This window comes from Pithys albifrons, chromosome 9, assembly GCF_047495875.1.
Source record: "Pithys albifrons albifrons isolate INPA30051 chromosome 9, PitAlb_v1, whole genome shotgun sequence".
NCBI classification, from domain to species: Eukaryota; Metazoa; Chordata; class Aves; order Passeriformes; family Thamnophilidae; genus Pithys; species Pithys albifrons.
This window is the reverse complement of record NC_092466.1, coordinates 25,588,192-25,606,797: the sequence shown is the minus strand read 5'-3', so window position 1 is coordinate 25,606,797 and position 18,606 is coordinate 25,588,192. Positions and strand designations below refer to the sequence as shown.

The 18,606-nt window shown below is 39.3% G+C and overlaps 1 protein-coding gene across 8 annotated transcripts in view; it reads right to left on the bottom strand.

Annotated features, from left to right (window-relative positions):
• ZMIZ1 (zinc finger MIZ-type containing 1) overlaps positions 1–18,606 on the bottom strand; it is a 345,896-nt gene that overhangs the window by 138,958 nt on the left and 188,332 nt on the right. For all 8 annotated transcript variants that reach the window (XM_071564495.1, XM_071564494.1, XM_071564493.1 and 5 more), the window contains one exon: positions 16,529–16,638. In XM_071564495.1, coding sequence (XP_071420596.1) covers positions 16,529–16,588 — 60 coding nt within the window. In that variant the 5' untranslated portion in view covers positions 16,589–16,638. The remainder of the gene's footprint in view (positions 1–16,528; positions 16,639–18,606) is intronic.

Here is an 18,606-nt window from a genome sequence, read left to right as displayed (position 1 = left end):
CCATAGCACCAGCATTCCCACCTGCAAATCATCATGGATTCTACCTGGAAATCAAAATTGTCTGAACCCAAACTGAGCAAAATTTCAGGACTGTGGGTTGTTCAGTGTCTTTGATGTGGGCTTATGTACCCTGTCAGGACATGCCAGCACAGCCATATCTTCAAATAATCAACATTTCAATCTTTGCAGCCAGTTGATGAGGCAAACATGACAGAGACAGAGCAAAGCACGCTTACTGTACTGATCCTTTCTAGGAGCTTTGGTTTCTGTTCCTCATGACATATCATCATGAGCAATTGGGTGACCAACTTCAGGATGATGAAAAATCAAAGATTACTTCTTAAGTAAAGTATAGTGGGATACTGCCATGACTCAAAGTGTTTTCACATGCAGAGAAGGCGTGTAAAAATTTCAGAGAGGAACCCTACCTCTCCTGAAGAGAGTGGCAGGATTTTGAGAGGAAAAGAAAAAAACCTGGTTTTGCTCTGAAATTTGCATGAGCAATGGAATTCTTTTAACTGTCACATTGATCTCTGCTTTTCCACTGAACAACCCACAGTTCTGGTTTCAGAGGCATATAGTAAACTTACCTGAGACCATTATTCACATTGTCATCCCTCACTGTCTAGATTACCAAAGTATTTCAACATTTTAGCAGGAACAGAGGGAAGGCACAGGAAAGAAGGAATTCAATTTATATCAGTAATATCGCTGCTAAATTCTCCAGTTCTGTTGATGCCAGATGTTTCAGTGAAAACTCCAGAAACAAGGAGAAAATAGAGTACTTGGGAATTGTTGGCATCTTTTAAAATAGTAGTTTTATAATTCTTAGAATTGCTAAGAAAAACATGAAAACTATAGGAGTGTTTTATCCAGAAGGCATTAACCCCAAAGGCATAATTTTTTAAATACATCATTATTTTTGAAGCCATTGCATAATTTGGGAAAACATGAGTGCTCATTTCTAAGCATTTGGATGAACTGTAACGTTCACAACCTAATTTTTCTCCCCTCATCTCCTCATGCCTGAGAAGCTGCATATATTAATTTCAAGGCAAATGAATAAAAAAAATTCCTCCTATGCCAGGTTTTGAGGAGTTCCTGGTCTGTGAGCTTTTGGATCATGTTACATTGAATAATTCTTATTCAGTGAAAGCTCTTGGTCAGAGGCCTTGTTTTAACAAGAGATGACTGACCTGTGGGTCATGGATTTTAAAACAATAGCAGAATTTGAAAAAGCAGACGGGCATTGTGTAATGTGGTTTTCATCCTCTGCCCTGCCAGTACGGACTACAGCTCACACTACCACCCAGTGACAGCTTTACCTGGGCTGCATTTCAGAATGCCATTTCTTTGCCAGCTGATCATGTAATTGTTGGAGCAGTTAAACTATTGCATATACAAATTAAAGAGAAGAATCCAAGTAAATAATGTAAGAAGCCATATTTTAATGCTTCTTGAAAAACAAGATCCCATGAAGAGCCAGCAGTTTGGGTTATGAACCTTCCAAGTAAAAGGGAAAAGGATGCTTTTTTGAAGGCTTCGTTTAAACCTCCAGAGAAGTGACTGCCTGACACCAAATCTCACAGTGAATACTGTTCCTTCCACAGACCACTTTGATCTGCAGGGGAAACAGAAGTTGCTTCAAACCCCTCTACAACAGCATGTGTAAGATCTGCTAATATCAAATACACCACTTCCAGAAGGCAAGAAAGGCACATAAACTGGTGAACAAATTACACCACACTGACTATCTACTGCATGGGTATGACATAAGTCACAGATCAATCAGAAAAGGAAAAAAAAAAAAACAAACCAAAAACCTCTTCCACACAGAAACAACATAATGAAAAATTCACTGACAGCTACGCAATCCTGTACATGAAACAGTCTTTAATAATTCTTCCATTTTTGTGAAATGAATTGAGATTGACTAATCAAAAGCCCTAAATAAGTGCTAGATAATACTTATTTTCACCAGTGTTGCTGTTTGCCAGCTTACACACAAGACATCTTCTAATAAAGCTGAAATCTAGTAAAGTTTTCAATGACATTTCCCCATTGAGAAACAGACATTATACTCAAATCAGAACAATTTTTATAGATTTAGGCTAACAAATAAAAAGCAGAGCACACCCTTATCCATTCATTTAACTTTCAGTTTAGTGCCACACAATGCAAATTTCTACTTATCATGACATCAATGTGAAGCCATATATTTTTACTAAATTTTTAACATATATTGAACTTGCACTTTGCTTCTATTTGCCTCTGTGAAAGCAAGGGTTACCTCAATGAGTTGGTTTAACTGTTTGGTCTGTAACCTTCATAAAGTTATTTCACTGCATCAAGACCGAGCCCTGAGGCACACTATCATAACCCACTTAAATACAGAGGGGATAGTGAAATCCTGACCTCTTAAATGCAACTACCCAACTGAAACTCATTTAGAAACTCATTGGGCAAGATAAGCAATTCTGTTAGTTGCATTATAAGCTAAAAAAAACCCAAATAAAACATAAGAAAAAGTTGTCAGAATACTAGTGGGTTCTGCTTCTGTGGAGTGGATTTGAGTAGTTTACGGGATGAGAAAAAAAGCTGGTCCTGCAGGATCACTTCTTGCAATGTCACATGCAGCCCTGTCTAGGACATATTTCTCATCGCTCTCTGACTTAATAAATGATTTTAAAATTAAAGTTTTTCTCCAGATTCTCTTTTTTGCATTAGAGAGAGTGAGGTTACTTTGGTTGAAAACAGAAGATCCAGCACGAATCAAAGCATGAGGGCAGGTACAATCCTTTCCCTCAGTTTTGCAAGAAGACATTCCAAATGCCTACTGTGATTTTTATTTATTGACAACTTAAACACTGTACCTGGGGCAAAAAAGCCCCAATGTCATTCACATACCAAAATTCTGCCCGAGAAATATATTACGTCTACTATATTCATCAAACAGGAAATTAAAGAGATTTTCTCAGCTCTCGATCCAAGAACAGAAGAACAAAACAAAGCTTATGCCAGATCCATCCATCAGCTTTGTTGTGAAGCATTTCCCATGCACAGCTCTATCGTCTTCAACTGAAATTATTGGCAGCATTTTGACAGAAGCAAGGCATGTGCCTGGAGAGTCTAGTCTGAAACTGTGCTTCATATAAACAAGGGGAAAGAAAAAAATCACCTCGTTAGTAGATGGTTTAGAAAAAAGTGACAATGAACCGGATCTGACTATGACATCTTGGTGTATCTTCAAAGCTACAAGTGAAGGGCCCCCTAACACCAACATGCTTGCAAGCAGTCATGTTTTCAGTAAGTGGAAAGGATTTGTATGAATAAAATCTGAAGCAGAGATGAACAAAGCCGATGAACTGAAAAAAGCAGTTATTTACCAGATTGTTTTCAGTATCATTTGCTTTACAGAGGGCTATTAGTGAAACATAACAATTTCTATGATTGAAAAAAATTTAGAAGATTTTCAGTCTAATAATTTATACCACCTCAAACCTATTCCCTTAGCCTGAACGGAACAGAAATCACATAAATACTTGATGCATGTGAGTGTATTGTTAACGCAGGGATCAGAATCTCTCTGAAGGGACAGTCTCTCAGAGTTATTTATTTTTTACCTTCAATGTCATCTTACATTCTTTGTAGCTCTTCACTTACCAGTATGGTTTGGCAAATAGAGAAAACAGCAGAACACTTTGCTCTCCATTCCACTATGTCCAAGAAGAGTGAAGTGTACTACCAAATCCTGTATTCTGAGGACTGGGCTGACATCTGGGCTGGATTCTAGGCAACATCATATGCTGCCTGTGACTGCCTCTGGCTTAATACTCTATTTACATAAAGAACTGACCATCTCTGTAAATTTGTGAGGACATACAAGCAGAGAATGCAGGTACATTAGGACCTAAGTTCATAGATTTCACAGCAACTGTCTCTGTGCCTGTTCCATGGCTTATTGCTCTGTAGTTTCCTGGAGCGAGGACATCACCACTCACATTGGCAGTTACACCAGCTGACACGTGGCAATTTTTAGTCCAAACGTTTCAAAAGACAGCTACGCCTTGACACAGTTACTCCTTTCCAATCAAAGACTGATCAAAAAGTCTTAATACACAATAAAAACTCTGCAATGGGCCCAAAAATGTAAGTTTCATTCCACATACAAATTCAGGCCCCTATGAGTTCAACAGGCATATATAATAAAGATTTTATTTTTCAGAAGGATACTAAAGCACAATTGAGTACTCTCAGTCATCACACCCACACCAAGTGGGTGCAAACCACTTCCTGCAACCAAAGATTCAAGATGATTTGAGACATAAACCAGTTATCCACACTGAAATATGGCAAGGACAACAGTCTTATCTCCTCTAAATATAGAGGAGTGCAACCCACTCATACACTTGTGTATCTTAGAACAGTCTAGTAAGTAATGGAAAAATATTAGTCAAAATTAAGAGCAATTACAGAGGCTTAACATTATCTCGCACACATCAAGAAATGCTAACATGATAGCAATGGTATGTTTATCATTTAAACATGAAATCCATATGTTCCAGTTTGTTGCTATAGAAAACAAATGTAGAATTTCAATTTACAAATTACATCTCTGGTGGAGAGTATTTTCCTCTTTTCTGTGGAACACATCAGACTGAAGGCACAGATCTAATTTGCCACAACTTAACCTACTCAAAATGAGATGTCATGCAAATAAGTTTTTGAGCAGCAAACTGCTTAACTATGCTAAACAAGTTATTGCATTTATTTACGTGATGTCGCAGCAAATTATGAAGGCTGACTCAAGTTGTCTGTTTGTTTTGCCGAGTTACGTCTGCTCTCTGTCTCAGTCCTTGATTTAATTGAACTGCTGAAGATAATATAACTTATCACACAGACACTATGCCATGTTGCTAGATTCTAGGTTAATTAACAGTAGCCTACAGTCACTGAATTTCTCACATGGTTAGCCACTTGGACCCTGTCTACTGTCTAGCTTCACTAATCAACGAGTCTGGGAATTTTACATTAGCGACAGAAAACACTGGCAACACAGTGAGCTTTTGAGTGCAGAGAAAAAGAAAACACAGAGAGATGGTAGGTAGCCTTTTCTTCACTCTGAAATTAACCCATTCCTACACACCATGTGGCAAGGCTTCAGGCTTGGCAAACGTTGTGGTACACCAATTGGGAAAACTAAATCCAGGAGGCAGCTGCTCTCCTGCAGGACAGAAAGCTGGGGCTGCTGTTAATAAGCACTGCCAGCTAACATGAGCACTGGCAGCTGCCAGCCCTGACAGGCTCCTGCCTCCTACTGCTCTGCCTTCTCCTCCTGCTCTCCTCACAGCACAAGAGGACACACGACTGCATGGTGAACTAGCCTCATCCTATGCTAACAATTTGAGCTGCACGGGCTCTCCAAAATGGCATACAGTGCAGGTGCTTGAAACTTAGCACTAGCAGGGGAGACAGCAGCACTGTGAGCCGCTCAAGCAGCAGGAGTCCACAGGAATAGCAACAGGTTACAGCACATAATTTTTTTACACCAATACTAGACTGAAGTTGACCTAAATAAAGCTAAGGATACATTTTCTGCATACTGCTTAGCCTCATGGCAGGCTGAGAGATTCTTTGCCAAAACATGTACTTCCACCACTTTCAGTGCCTCAGACCACGCTTGCTGCTCCCATCGTGAACTAACCCCCAAATGCTGACTTTTCAGTCACTGCTTACACTGAGACTCTCCACAATCATGTGACCACACAGTCACTAGACCTGATTCAAAGGAAAGTGGCAGCAAACAAAAGGTAGAGCTCAGACAGTACCAGGACCCTGCTGTCTCCTGTCAGCAGCTGCTTTGGATTAAACGCATAACGAAACTTCTCCCAAAGGTGGAGCTATACCATCAGTTTAAGAGGAAGACACATTAAGCTCACAGCTTAAATACTTGTCTTGCCTCACAACATCCTCCTTTTTAAAAATAATGGTACTTTCTATTATTTAAACCTAGAGAAATATTTTGGTTTTAATAATCCTCGTTATTCTCCACAAAACACAGTGCATACAAAGAAAGGTGCCAAAAGGAAAAACTGACTTCTCATGTTCAGATATTGTACATATTTAGTCTTGGGTTAACCCTCACACTTCAGCTGAGACAACACGTTAATCTTTATGTTCGAAGAACTTCCCAACAGGTCCAGAATTTCAAGTGATATAAAACTCAGTACCAAGCCCACCTTTTCCAAATGGTGGGTGAGATATTCAGCATGACATAAATTTTGTACAGAGCTCATGACATTTGAAATGCATATACACAAATCTGAAGTTCACATGATCCACTTACTATTTTTCACCTGCAAGGATGCAGGTTTTCCAGCCTTTCTCCACAACAATGGCAATCAAAATTCTCATATGGTTGTAAAATTTAGGAATTTAGTAACAAAACAAACCACACTGCAGTTATCAAAATTTTTATATAAAAATAAGGATGTTCAAAACTCTAAATGAAGAAACCATAGTTTCTTTGGAACTAAACTAATTGATAATGGCTGATGAAGAAGGTGGGCCATGCATGACTTTTCTAGCTGTGGTGCATATCTCACTCTGACTCTTGAGACAGAACTTGGTGTCCAGGTGCTTTGGCAGATTCGGACTATTTTTTGTTTATCTTAATATTCATCCAGACATGCCTGCAATCACATGTAATGAAAATGCACTATTGCACTGAAGGGGGATGAAAAGGGGAGTAGAAAAGAAAGGGACCTGGAAAGAGAGACTTGAGCAGATAGAACAGAAAGAGATTACATGCCCTTAAACTGAAATACTCCAGACGCAGAATTACTGTGGTCCTACATGTTGGCCAAAGGGCGTTCAGCTCCCAAATGAAAACTAATCACCTCTATTAAGAATGTAAACAGGATTCCTGGTCAGACACCCTTGATACAGCATAACCAAAGGGAGACAAGGCTGGTCTCTGTGTATTACTCACCGCCCAACTATGTTCCCACTAGACCTAAATTTGATAGCTCACTCAGCACCATAAGACCTGCAAATCAGCAAGGGCCATTTGCTTTAACACATTAATAGAGTCTTTATTACTTTAAAATCTGAGCAAGCTCTGTGAGTGAGCCCAACCACCAGCCTGTGTCCCCCTCCTGTGCACAGGCCTCTACTTCAGATCCACATCCATCAAGAGCTCTCCCTCTCCCTGCCGCAGAGCTCAGGGGGGTTACAGAAATACAGGATACTAATCAAGGGTACACTTTAAACATTGAAAATGACATAACCTGAAATAGGTGGTTTCTCTTTTTTTTTTTTTTTACAGTCAAGTGTGATTATACACACTTTGCCTTACTCACAAGCAGCTATACTCCATATATGAAAAAATCATCTGCAATGAATATTCAAAACAAATAGACTTTTTCATTTTCAAGAGGATAGAGGGGAGTATTGAGCAATTTTCTGTCTTCTGGGAGACTGATTTTTGTTTATCTGGATATGGTTATAGATAGTTCAATTCTCTACAGTCCCTTGCAATAGAAAAGATTCTTTTATTTATCAAAAAATTAAAAGGCTCAAGCTGTGCATTTTGTATTCAGATAATCCCCCATCCCAATTTAGTGTCTGTGAGATTGAGAGATTCCTAATTAATAGAATTATCTTGCACTTACATGGCTTATTCCATCAGAGCCTTTATAAATATTTTATTAAGCTCACATTTTGAGAGGCAGTAGATACACTGAGCGAGAGATTAAAACTATGTTAGCCATGCCTACTTATGAAAAACAGAATGAAAGAGAGTCACCTTTGCCCCCCTTCTCCATTGCAGTTTCATTTTTCAAAAGAAAAGAGTAAATACTGAGCAAAGACCAGCAGATGTCTTAACATCAAGAAAACACCGGAACAGATCACATGCTAAAAAAATGAGAAAAAGAACAAATAAAAAATACCAGCATCACTGAACTGTTAAAAACCCAAGCTGTCCAGTTAGGAGCTGCAAGGGAACAACCTGTACTAATGCAGATTTCCATAGGTGCTTCTCTCAAACACTTTTAGTATAAAGTGTGTGTATAAATCAGTACTGGTTTCAGAAAAAGTAAATGCCTGACAATTGAACAGTCTTGTTCTGACAGTTGGATCTCCTATACCATAAGCTCTGCGAGGAAAATCACACTTCTATGTGCATATGCTGGAGTAAATGAAAGATAATGCAACCTTAGCTTGTTTATTAGTTTTACACAAGTGTTAGAGATGGATTAAGCATCCTGATCCTCAAGAGCTATATACAGAAGCTAGAAGTGCTAACACAAGAATCGCTCCCTAGTTATGCTCATCAGAACTACATTGCTATCTTCCTGTTGGGTACCTTTTGTATCTACTTAACTGCAGTACACTTATGATATAATTTGATGAAACTCTATGTTTAATAAGGGAACATGCATCAAATTAAACTTCTTTCATCGTAAACTGCTGTTCCATCCCACCTTTATCTGCCCAAGAGGAAACTGTGACATAGGGATCTAAAGGCTGTGATCGAGGTCTGACTGAAGATGGCAATGGGGCATTCTAGTGGCACTAAGTCTTTATGGTAACCAATTGATTGTTGGTCCAGTGCCTGGACTGCTCTTATGTCAGCTGAGAGTAATGGGAACAGTATGGTTTACAAAGACTTAAAGTAATAAGAGGTGTCTGAATTATTTTTCCTCAAGCACTTACAAACAGCAATTTTATGGGCTGAAAGTCAAGAGATAAAGGTACAGTTGTTTGCTCTTTCTCCAAGGCCATGATCAGTCATGCAAGACTCCAACCTATCTTTAAATTTGCAAATACAGCTCAATCAAATTATGAAACCAGTTTACCTAACCAGTTTACTCACTCTTCTTGGCAAGTGAAACAAGCCATTTTCCATTAGTATCTTCCTGTCATCCCATGCTAGCTTAAGATGTCTCTACATGTGACTACAGCAACAGTGCTGAGGCTTCTTTAGCTTTATAATTCCAACAGACATTGTAACAACAAAAGAAATTTCTTTTCTTAAGCCCTTGTGATTTTCAGTCAGTACTTTCAGTCTTAAATATCTCAATATATCAGGGAGTTAATTTTCTCAAAGCAGTGGCCATAGTCTTTCTGTTAAAATACTACTGCACTATTAGAATAATGTTTGATCATTAGAATAATACTTACTTAAACTGTTAATGGTTTTTATTGATGAAAATATGATAATTTGGTCTAGAATGCTTAGCTGCCACCTTTACAAAAATAATCAACCTTCACAATGTCTTTTATGAGAAGATTAAGTGAAGGATTCAGGCCAAGTGCAGTGTCTACATAAATAATTCTGTGTTACGAACCACTTCATAATTTGAGGCACTTATCGCAGCATTATGAAAAGTTGGGTTTGTGGCCTTCTTTCATATACCTTATCAAGGTATTTTAAAGACATTAATGAAGTATTAATAATCCCATTTACTGGAAGATTATTGTCAATAGTGCATTCTTTAATAAGAAGTATCACCACCCAAGAGCATAAAGTGAGTTAATGGCAAGGAGGAAAAAACCACCAACTTCTATGACTTATCTACTCCATCAACTTTTAAAATTTATCTTAAATAAATACAATTATTCATTTTCTATATTTCAGGAGAATAAATTCACTGATTTTGAAAAATAATCAATAATCTTCAGTATACCCAATAAAACAGCAGAACATTTGTTGGGTGTATTTTGTTTCCCAATTAATTTTTTTACTCATTTGAGTAATTTACTTTGTGTGCTTTTTATAGCACTTTTTAATCAACTGACTTAATCTTTATTATTTTAATCTCTTAATCTATGCAGAGATAAAATCTCAAGGTGACTACTTAAAATGGCCACTGCATAACGTGATACCACTGTAGAAGATGTAAAATTCATATGCCCTATTCTCACAGGTCCTACCAGCCAGCTAGACATTACTAAGATAATTCAGAGTCAAAAGGAAAAATGCTTCCCCATTCATCTTTTTCATTAGCATGTGCTTAGAAAACCTCCCACAGAACCTGTATACAATCTTTAGGGCTCTTCTGCAAACTACAGAAGCAACAAGGAGTGAACAGCACCAGGGAGAAGACTTTTCCTTCAGGAGATGATGCCAGAGGTCTGCACAGCTGAAAGTCTTGGTATTAACAGTACTATCGCCACTTCAAACAACTGTTTTGAAAACACATTGTGCTTTCACAAACAGGGAATTGGTCCTTGTTTGCAAATGCTGTGTTAAGTCATGCCACTATAGATTTGCTGTTGCACTAATGCACACAACAGCAGGAACTCGAGTAGCAAATGCATTCGTATGAAGGAAGAGCTAGAAATGGCATGACAGAAGCTACAGACATGTCACCAGCTGTGTCACACATTGACTGCAGAGTTTGACCCAGATACTGACAAAAAGGACCTCCTATGCTCATCTGAAACCAAGGTGACACCATGGATTCAACCTACAGATTTCTAGAATTTTCACATATTCATCCTTATTTACCAAAGACAATTTTAAACACCAGGCAAGATCAGTCACTTGCACAGAAAAGAATAAAATTACACCAAGCACTGTGGGTACTAGAGGTTTTCAGTGTAAGTTTAAAATGTGTATTTTCCATTTGGAAATGGAAATACTAAGAATATTAGCAAAACTAACAGTAAGAATACTAATAGTCCAGGCCTTTGAGGACAGGTGCTGCAGTAAAGCAAGCAACAGAATTTGGAATAGGAAAGGTGAACCCACCACAACTTTATCATTTTACCTCACAATAAAATGGGCTATATTCCTCCCACTGGAATCTTGTCAGACAAACAAATCGGCCAAATACTGCAAACAGCAAGAAGGTGCTTTCTTCCCCAACTCTCCTAGAAGTGCTTCTAGCAAATTGCCTCTTTACCTTTTCCCTTGTGGCTTCCCTACCAGGATGCAGGATCTAATAGGCCAGGAATGTTGACTGACAAGTCTCTAAATGACTAGAGGAGCCAGGAAAGCTGGTCTGCTGTCAGTTTTTCCTAAACATACTTAACTCTAGCAGAGGAGTATTCCAACAGACTGAGCACAAAAGAATTTGTGGCTAAAGGTCTCAGAAAAAAACCCAATCAACAGGGCTACTAACAGGGCACTGATGGACAATTCAACCAGTGAACTATAACAAATGTCTTTTTATGGAAAAGGTCTTTTTCACCATTAGCCTTACTTTTATGTGTTATTTCATATTTAACGGCTAAAAACTCCTGTAACACTTTATATTACAACCAAAAAATGTGTGTTCTAAACAAACGTGCTCTTCATAAGAATACTTCTCATTTTCAAAGTTCTTCAAGAATGAATTTTTCATGAAGCTTTATTAAAATCTTTTCAGCTGTAATCTCAGAGCAGTCCTTCTTAACCAGCCCAAAATATACTAAAATGTCATGTTTAGGACTGCTGAGCATTTACATGAGTCTGCAACAATAACACTGAAGAGCAGACAAATTAGTTCAAACAGTTATGCAAGATACAAAGAATTCTATTTTCCTTGTGACCAAAAGCCCAGTTGCTGAATGATGAAAGAAATGGGCCTGCTTGTTTCCAATTTGAGCAAGAAAATATCAACAAAATCACACAGCAATTACAATTTTTAGTGTATCTCTCTGAATGGCTGGGTAGGCATTATAAAGCAATGCAACTGCAGCAATTCAGCAAGCCTTCTGGAAGGAAAGAGGGGAGAAATGCTAATCTGTTTCTAGAATTCATCTATGTGACGTGTGCTTCCAATTAAGTGGGGTTGCCTGAGTGATCCAGCATCATTTGATGATATTGCTCAATGTGTCCTGATGGACCGTGACACAAGTGGCAGAAACAACTTTCTCTGTTCCCACCACAACCTAATATTTTTGACACCAGAGAGCCTTCTCATGCTCTCCCTTAAACTGTTACTAAAATTTCAGCACATCTTTAGTACAGAGCCTGACAACTGTGCTCAGCATGGCAGGAAGATATCACACACCCATTCTGAAAGGGATGGCTTCCTTGTAATTTAAATACAGAAAGATTTTTTCCATTTTCCTCTTCTCAAGAATTTCAGAAGACATATACAGAGACCTTACAAACTGACAGCAGAGACACAAAAGGTAGAAGTCCCTGATTTAAAACAGCCGTAAATTTTTCAAGTGGACCCATAAGGGTAAAAGTAGAGAGAAATCACCCAACCCAATGATTTCGCCTGGTATTTGCTTGTATCACCTAATAAAAACAATGGACAGCGTTTGGTTAAAGCCACACCCCTGGTGTGTTATGAAGAATGGTTTAAGAAACCCAGTTACTTCTTTGTTGGGATTTTCTATGCAGCAGGAGTCAGGCTGGCTCCATCGGAAGGCTGTGCCTGGGCCCTGGGCAGCAAGGAAGCTCTCAAATTCAGCTCTGTGCCCACCTCAGCCAGCTCCTACTGCCCTGAAGCTCCATGGTGGACAGTGTGCCAGAGCCACCCAAGCAATGAGTATTCAGAACATAAACAGATTATTATTGCAGCCTCAAACAAGGCTGTATTCAGGGGCCATTAGACCTTTACTGTGTACAAAAAGGTTTTTGTTTGTATGGAGAAAGAGCAAAAAACCCAAAAAGCCTGCACCCTGAAGATCCAGCTTCCTTCAATGCACTCTGAAGAGTTTCCTGTGTCACGACAAACTAATTGCATGCATTAAGGAAAGCCTGTTACTTTGGCTTTTTCCACTGTATATCAAAAAAGCTATGTTTGATTTTAAAGCACATACACTTAACAAATACTGAGGGAATCAGCTACAAAGAGACCACACAAGCTGTTCCAGACTTCCACAGAAGTCTGGCGTTTTTTTAAGCATAAATACACAGCCACCTCTTCGGTTTGCCCTTTCATCTGTTCTGAAACACTTCTTAAGACACATTTCATTTCCTAACTAGCTGATCATATACAAGTTTTCGGTTTGTAGCTTTAAAGCAATAAAAAGATGAAGGTAAAACACAACCTTGATCCTGGCATAGAAGTCACTAAGGATATTGTGGGTGCCACATAAGTCACAGAGCTGGGAAGAAAGAAGTCCGTCCTAACCCTGTGTTGAAACCTGATCTAGTTAAAGAGGCACATGGATTACCATTTATAGCATTTCTCAGGGGCTGGAGAGAGGGGCAAGAAGGGCAGCAGACACCTCTCAGTCTGCCTGCATGAGCTACTGGCTGCCAACAAGGTTATAAAATGTGCAGATGCTGAGCACCAAGGAAGGATGGCTTTCCTCCCTCTTGCAGTGCACCTTCTACACCACTGCTGTGTTAACCACCCCAAAAGCTTACATATCTTCAGGAGAACAGCAGTACTGTTTGCTCACAAGCTGGGAAGAAAGGGCAAAAAATGTGACCAGGAAGAAAACACAAATTTTTGTCTGACCCTGCAGTTAATCCCCAGAATTGAAGATACATTTACATGGCCATACAAGGTACAGCTTTGCGCCCCAAACTAACATGCACATAACAGTGTGCGGTCCAGCTCTCAATGGGTGAATTGGAAATTACTCTTTCTAGTACCACGTTAACTTTGCCAGCTAATGACCTGCCTCAAAGCACAAGGTAAATGTCCCCAAGCTGAAAATTAATGACCCTGTGACATAGAGGTGAATGTCCTCAAAAAGACTCGTCAAAGTAAGTTTCTGTCTCTTTCTCCACTACAGCAAAGGTAACAGCAACAGAACTATGAAAAAGCAAAAAGAAGTTTTGATGCTACCTTCTTTAACAAAGCAAAATATTAAAAATAAAATAAATTCAGCCATTCCTCTCCAACAAAACTACAAGTATTTCCACATTCACAAAAAAAGCTTTCTGTGACACATTTTTGGTGTTCAGCCACTCCCTTAGTTAGCCACACTTCGACATGAGTTGAAGAGTATTCCTCTTCTCTTAATGGGCCTAAACAGAATGGAGGAACCACGAATTCACAAGCATTCCCAAGCAGGATACCTCCTCATCAAGTATCCTTTGCACTCTGACAGAGGAGACCAGCTACACAATCATGCCCCTTGTCTACCAGAAAACCTTAAGCTTTGTTCCAGACAGGATCAAACAAAACAGAGAATGCTACACAAATACTGGGCAAGTCTGACCTTTCTCCCTTCCCCTTAGCCTTCATCACTGAAAAAATATCCTTGCTGCATATGTAAACCAGCACTAAATCTAAATGAAGCTAGTGGTTTAACTGAGAGAATACCCATCACATAGGCAAAAACATCCCTTTAAAACTGTAAGAAGCGTAATATGATATAATTAAAATAAATTATGCACAAAACCCAACAGCTCTAGAAAGAGGAACAGAGCAGCATCCTCCATTTGTCTCCACTTGCTGTAAAAGGTCTGTTCTTACAGCTAGAAGGTTAAATTGTCCTGCAACTTAACCTTTCTTTTTCATTCTCTAGGCTAGGACACCAATTTTTGCCAGTCAAGGGCATGTTTTTTCTGATAGTTCTTCATAAGATATTGGGATGAAATCCCCAACTTCACATTTCCCTCAGGCCTCTAAAGGGCCATTAGATGCATTAACTTTCACCACAGAGTGATGAAAGACAGAGAGACACCACAGACTGAGGCTGGATTATGACCAGCAATTCTGCACAAACAGAATCCTATTTCTGCTCCTTGACCTATGAACTAGCTTTGTTTGATTTATTCTGAAATCCTCTCTTACAAAGGAAATATGGAGAGAAAAATCAGCTGGTTTAGGTGTGAGCTGCATTCTTTTCTTGTGTCACCCAAAGCATCTGCATGGCCAGACTTGCAAAATCCCACACATTTCTGCATTACAATACATTGTAAAGAATATAAACTTCCACTAACATCTAGGTAAAGACAACAAAACATAATGATGAAGCTAAGAGAAGAGAAGCACATACTCTCAGAATCAAAGAATATCTGAAGTTGGAAGTGCTTTGTAAGTATCAATAAGTTCAACTTCCTGCTCCTCACAGAACTACCTAAAACTAGATCATATGACTAAGAGCATCATCTGGACATTCCTTGACATTGACAGGCTTAGTGTTGTGACACCTTCCCTAGACGGCCTGTTCCAGTGACTGACCACCTCCTCAGTGAAGAACCTTTTCCTAATGTCTAGTCCAAACTTTCCCTGACACAGCTTCATTCCATTTTTCTGTGTTCTATCACTGCTCTCCAGAGAACAGATCAGCACCTTCCTCCTTTGCTGCCTCACTTGAAAAAGTTCTAGATAAAAGAAAATCAGTTTAAAAATCTAGACTGAACCAGTATCACCCCCATGCTTATTTTTTATCATTTACTTTGATTTAGTGTACTTGTGTATACAACACAAATCTATGAACAGAGAAATGCTGTGCTCCCTCAAGAAGCAATATGCACATGTCCTAGAGCACAAGAAGGCAGGTAGGTTTTTAACTTAGTTAATAGAAATAAAAAACTAAACCAGCAGGACTGTGGCCTCTAACATGCTGTTACCTGAACTGACAGAGAAAACTGCTCAGACAATAGGGAAAAATTATTTGGGAACATTATTTCAGGGAATAATATAGTTCTGCTTTTCCAGTGTAATTTACAAAATTTCAACCATTTGAAGAGATGAACTTTGGAGGTCATCTCCTAGATCCAGATGGGATCTTCAAAATACCTGTGTGCAACTTGCATTTATGTACCTGCTTGCTGCATGCATGCATTGATTTAGAGATGAACACAGAAAATATCAACGTGAGAAACCATCCTCTTGCTCACCTCCTCTACAAAGGACCACTGCTATGACAGTTGTGTTAGGATACTTGCTTGTGGATAAGAATATATGTGAGGGGAGGATACACACTGCCTGCAATCCCAGAGTGCAAAGCTCACTGAGAAGGGAAAAGCAGGGGAAGATGGCCTCTAGCCATCCTTGTCTTTGTAGTTGCACTTGGTTATAAAAGCAATTGTGAGCACAGTTACAGTGGGGAAACGTGTAAATGAACTCTAGATCCCATTGCCTTTCAGTGAATTATAAGGAGCCTTCATCTTCCCAAACAGATACTTCTGAAAATTGTAAAAAGAGGTTTTTAGAATCTCCATGCAAACTGATTAAGAAGCACTCTGAGTGGAGCCATGCCAACTGTCCAATTTCTGAGTCTCCAGGCAGTGCAGGTCTCAGGTCAGCTATTGAATTAAAATCAAAACTGGCCCATTGAAATTGTGGATTACTGTGCTCAGAGCACTTGTGTGATGGCTGCCTGCTGTGACCCCTTCGGGACAGAGCTGGCAGGACTAGCAACAGTCTGCTTCCAGCTGAGACAGATTTGTTGATTCTCCAGGCTGAAGATTTCTTAGAAAGGCAAAATGAAAAGTTTGGCATTTGAGGTTTATACACCAGCTCCTGCAGCAGATATTTCTCTTCGACGAGACTGCAGTGTCTCATTCCTACCACTCTTCTCCCCTCTAAAGGGCAACAGCTAACTGTAAATGCACAACACCCTGCCACATACAATACCCAATGCTCATCTGCAGCAATGATCTTCAGCTTACCTGTTTTATGCACTGCAGCCGGTCATTGGTCTGCTGTATGTGCCTGTCCATAGAATTCATTTTGATTGTCTCCACTTTCTTCTACCTGAAAGCCATTAAAATTCCTCGATCTGCAAGACAAAAAAGACAGTAAAGATCACTGAGCACAGTCTATACACTTCTACCACCTTAATAATTGAGCAGAACTGCTTGCAAGGAATCCCTGACCACACTGTGAGATAAAATAGTAATAATCCCAATAACAACAACAGCCGCCTGGCTTTTAGAAGGACAAGGGCATGAGGATTCTTCCTAATCTTCCTCTAAGAGAAAATACCTCCCATAAATATTAAATGAATCAGATATGTGAGAGTATTATATGGTCAAAGATAGCACAAAATACGTGTTATGAAGAATCTGGTTTTCTGTATTGAAAATAAAAGCAACAGGTACACTTTGGACTCTCCTCCAACTAGCAGACCTGTTTCATGAGCCCTTACAATGGCGGAGATAAGAACACAGGAAGGACTGGCATTCATAACTCAGCCTAGACTTTCAGAATTACTAAAGGCCAGATACACAACCTAGCATATATGGGGGAAAGAGGCCTGATGTTCAGACCAAAGGGCTGAGCAGTTCCTGCTTTCTAGAGAAAATATCTTATTTAAGGTATCTATAGCTGAACGAACTACTTGTTACTTCTGGAAAAACATGTCCTGTGGTCTTTGGGTCCATTTCTAAAAAACCTGGGTAACAAGGCAAATTAAAACTTTCCTGTGACTTTAAAAAAATCTAGAAAACGGAAATGAAGTCTTAAAGTGGTGTTTGAAGTTTTATTTCTTGTTGCTAGAGCTGTATGGAATCATCAAATGAAAATTGCCAAGAAGTTATAATGATCTAAAGAGCAAATCCACAGTCCTCTAGGTCCACTATGCCTAGCTATGTTTGTGAACACAGTTTAGTACACAGTGGTGCCTTCAAGATGGGCCCTGCTCCACGTACTCCCTAACTCTTTTTCAGAGCCATGCTTTACATCACACTCCACAATCACACCTAAGTGGCTCTTTGTCAAGATAACAGTATGTGTCTGGATTCTAGAACCAGGCTGCGAGATGGGGAGGCAGTAGGTGCTAACTCAGCACACACACATCATGCCAAATTTGCCACTTCCCTCTCCCTTTATCCCTTTCTTCAGACTGAGGTAAGGGGCCGTTCACAGCACGAACAGCTCTACTGATGTGAAAAGCAGGGATGGCCAGAACACCCCTCAAACCTGAACCAAGAACAGGATGCTGAAAGTAGAAGTAGGTGTAAGCAAGGCTCTTGGTGTGGACATAGTTTGAATTTCACTGGGCTTCTTCCACCCACTCCCCCTCTCTGGTCTTATCCTATGACTTTCCTTTAGTGGCACAACAGCAGATCATAAAAACACCACAGACCAACAACTACTCAACTGTTTCAGTCCGTAACTCATATTACAGAACAGTTTGCACCACAACCTCTACTTATTTATGTTTTGAGTAGAATTGCATGGGACTGCAGACTCTACTTAATAAGCTGACCAGATTTAAGTGATTTTTTCTAGAATTCACTTCTCGGGGAGCAGAGATGTTTCATACATGTATGTATACTCTGCTGTTTCAGTCACTTTCACAGCATCAAAAATGGAAATTAAAATATAGATAGTGGAACCAGAAAAAAAATATTTGCCTAAAAATTCCCATATCCTTTTACAGGACAGACTGGTACAGGCTAAGAAGTTGTATCCTTACATTCATGAACAGTGAGTGGACGCAGATTCAGAAATATATACCCAAATGCCCTATTTATATAAAACTTTATTCTAGCACAAGCAAGGTCCCAGACTCACACAGAAACCTCTACCTCATGAATCTCTTCAGGGACACTGAGAACTGAGTTTGTTATTCAGAGTGCTGTTCATGACAAAACTATTTTCCACTCCCTCCATACACATAAGAGACAGCAAATTTTTCAGATAGTTGTTCAGTTAGAGAAGCTGGCTGCTCATCACTCCTGTTACACGACTCAACATCTCTAAAGTTTAACAATTCCAGCACTACTCAAACCCCTGGAGAAGA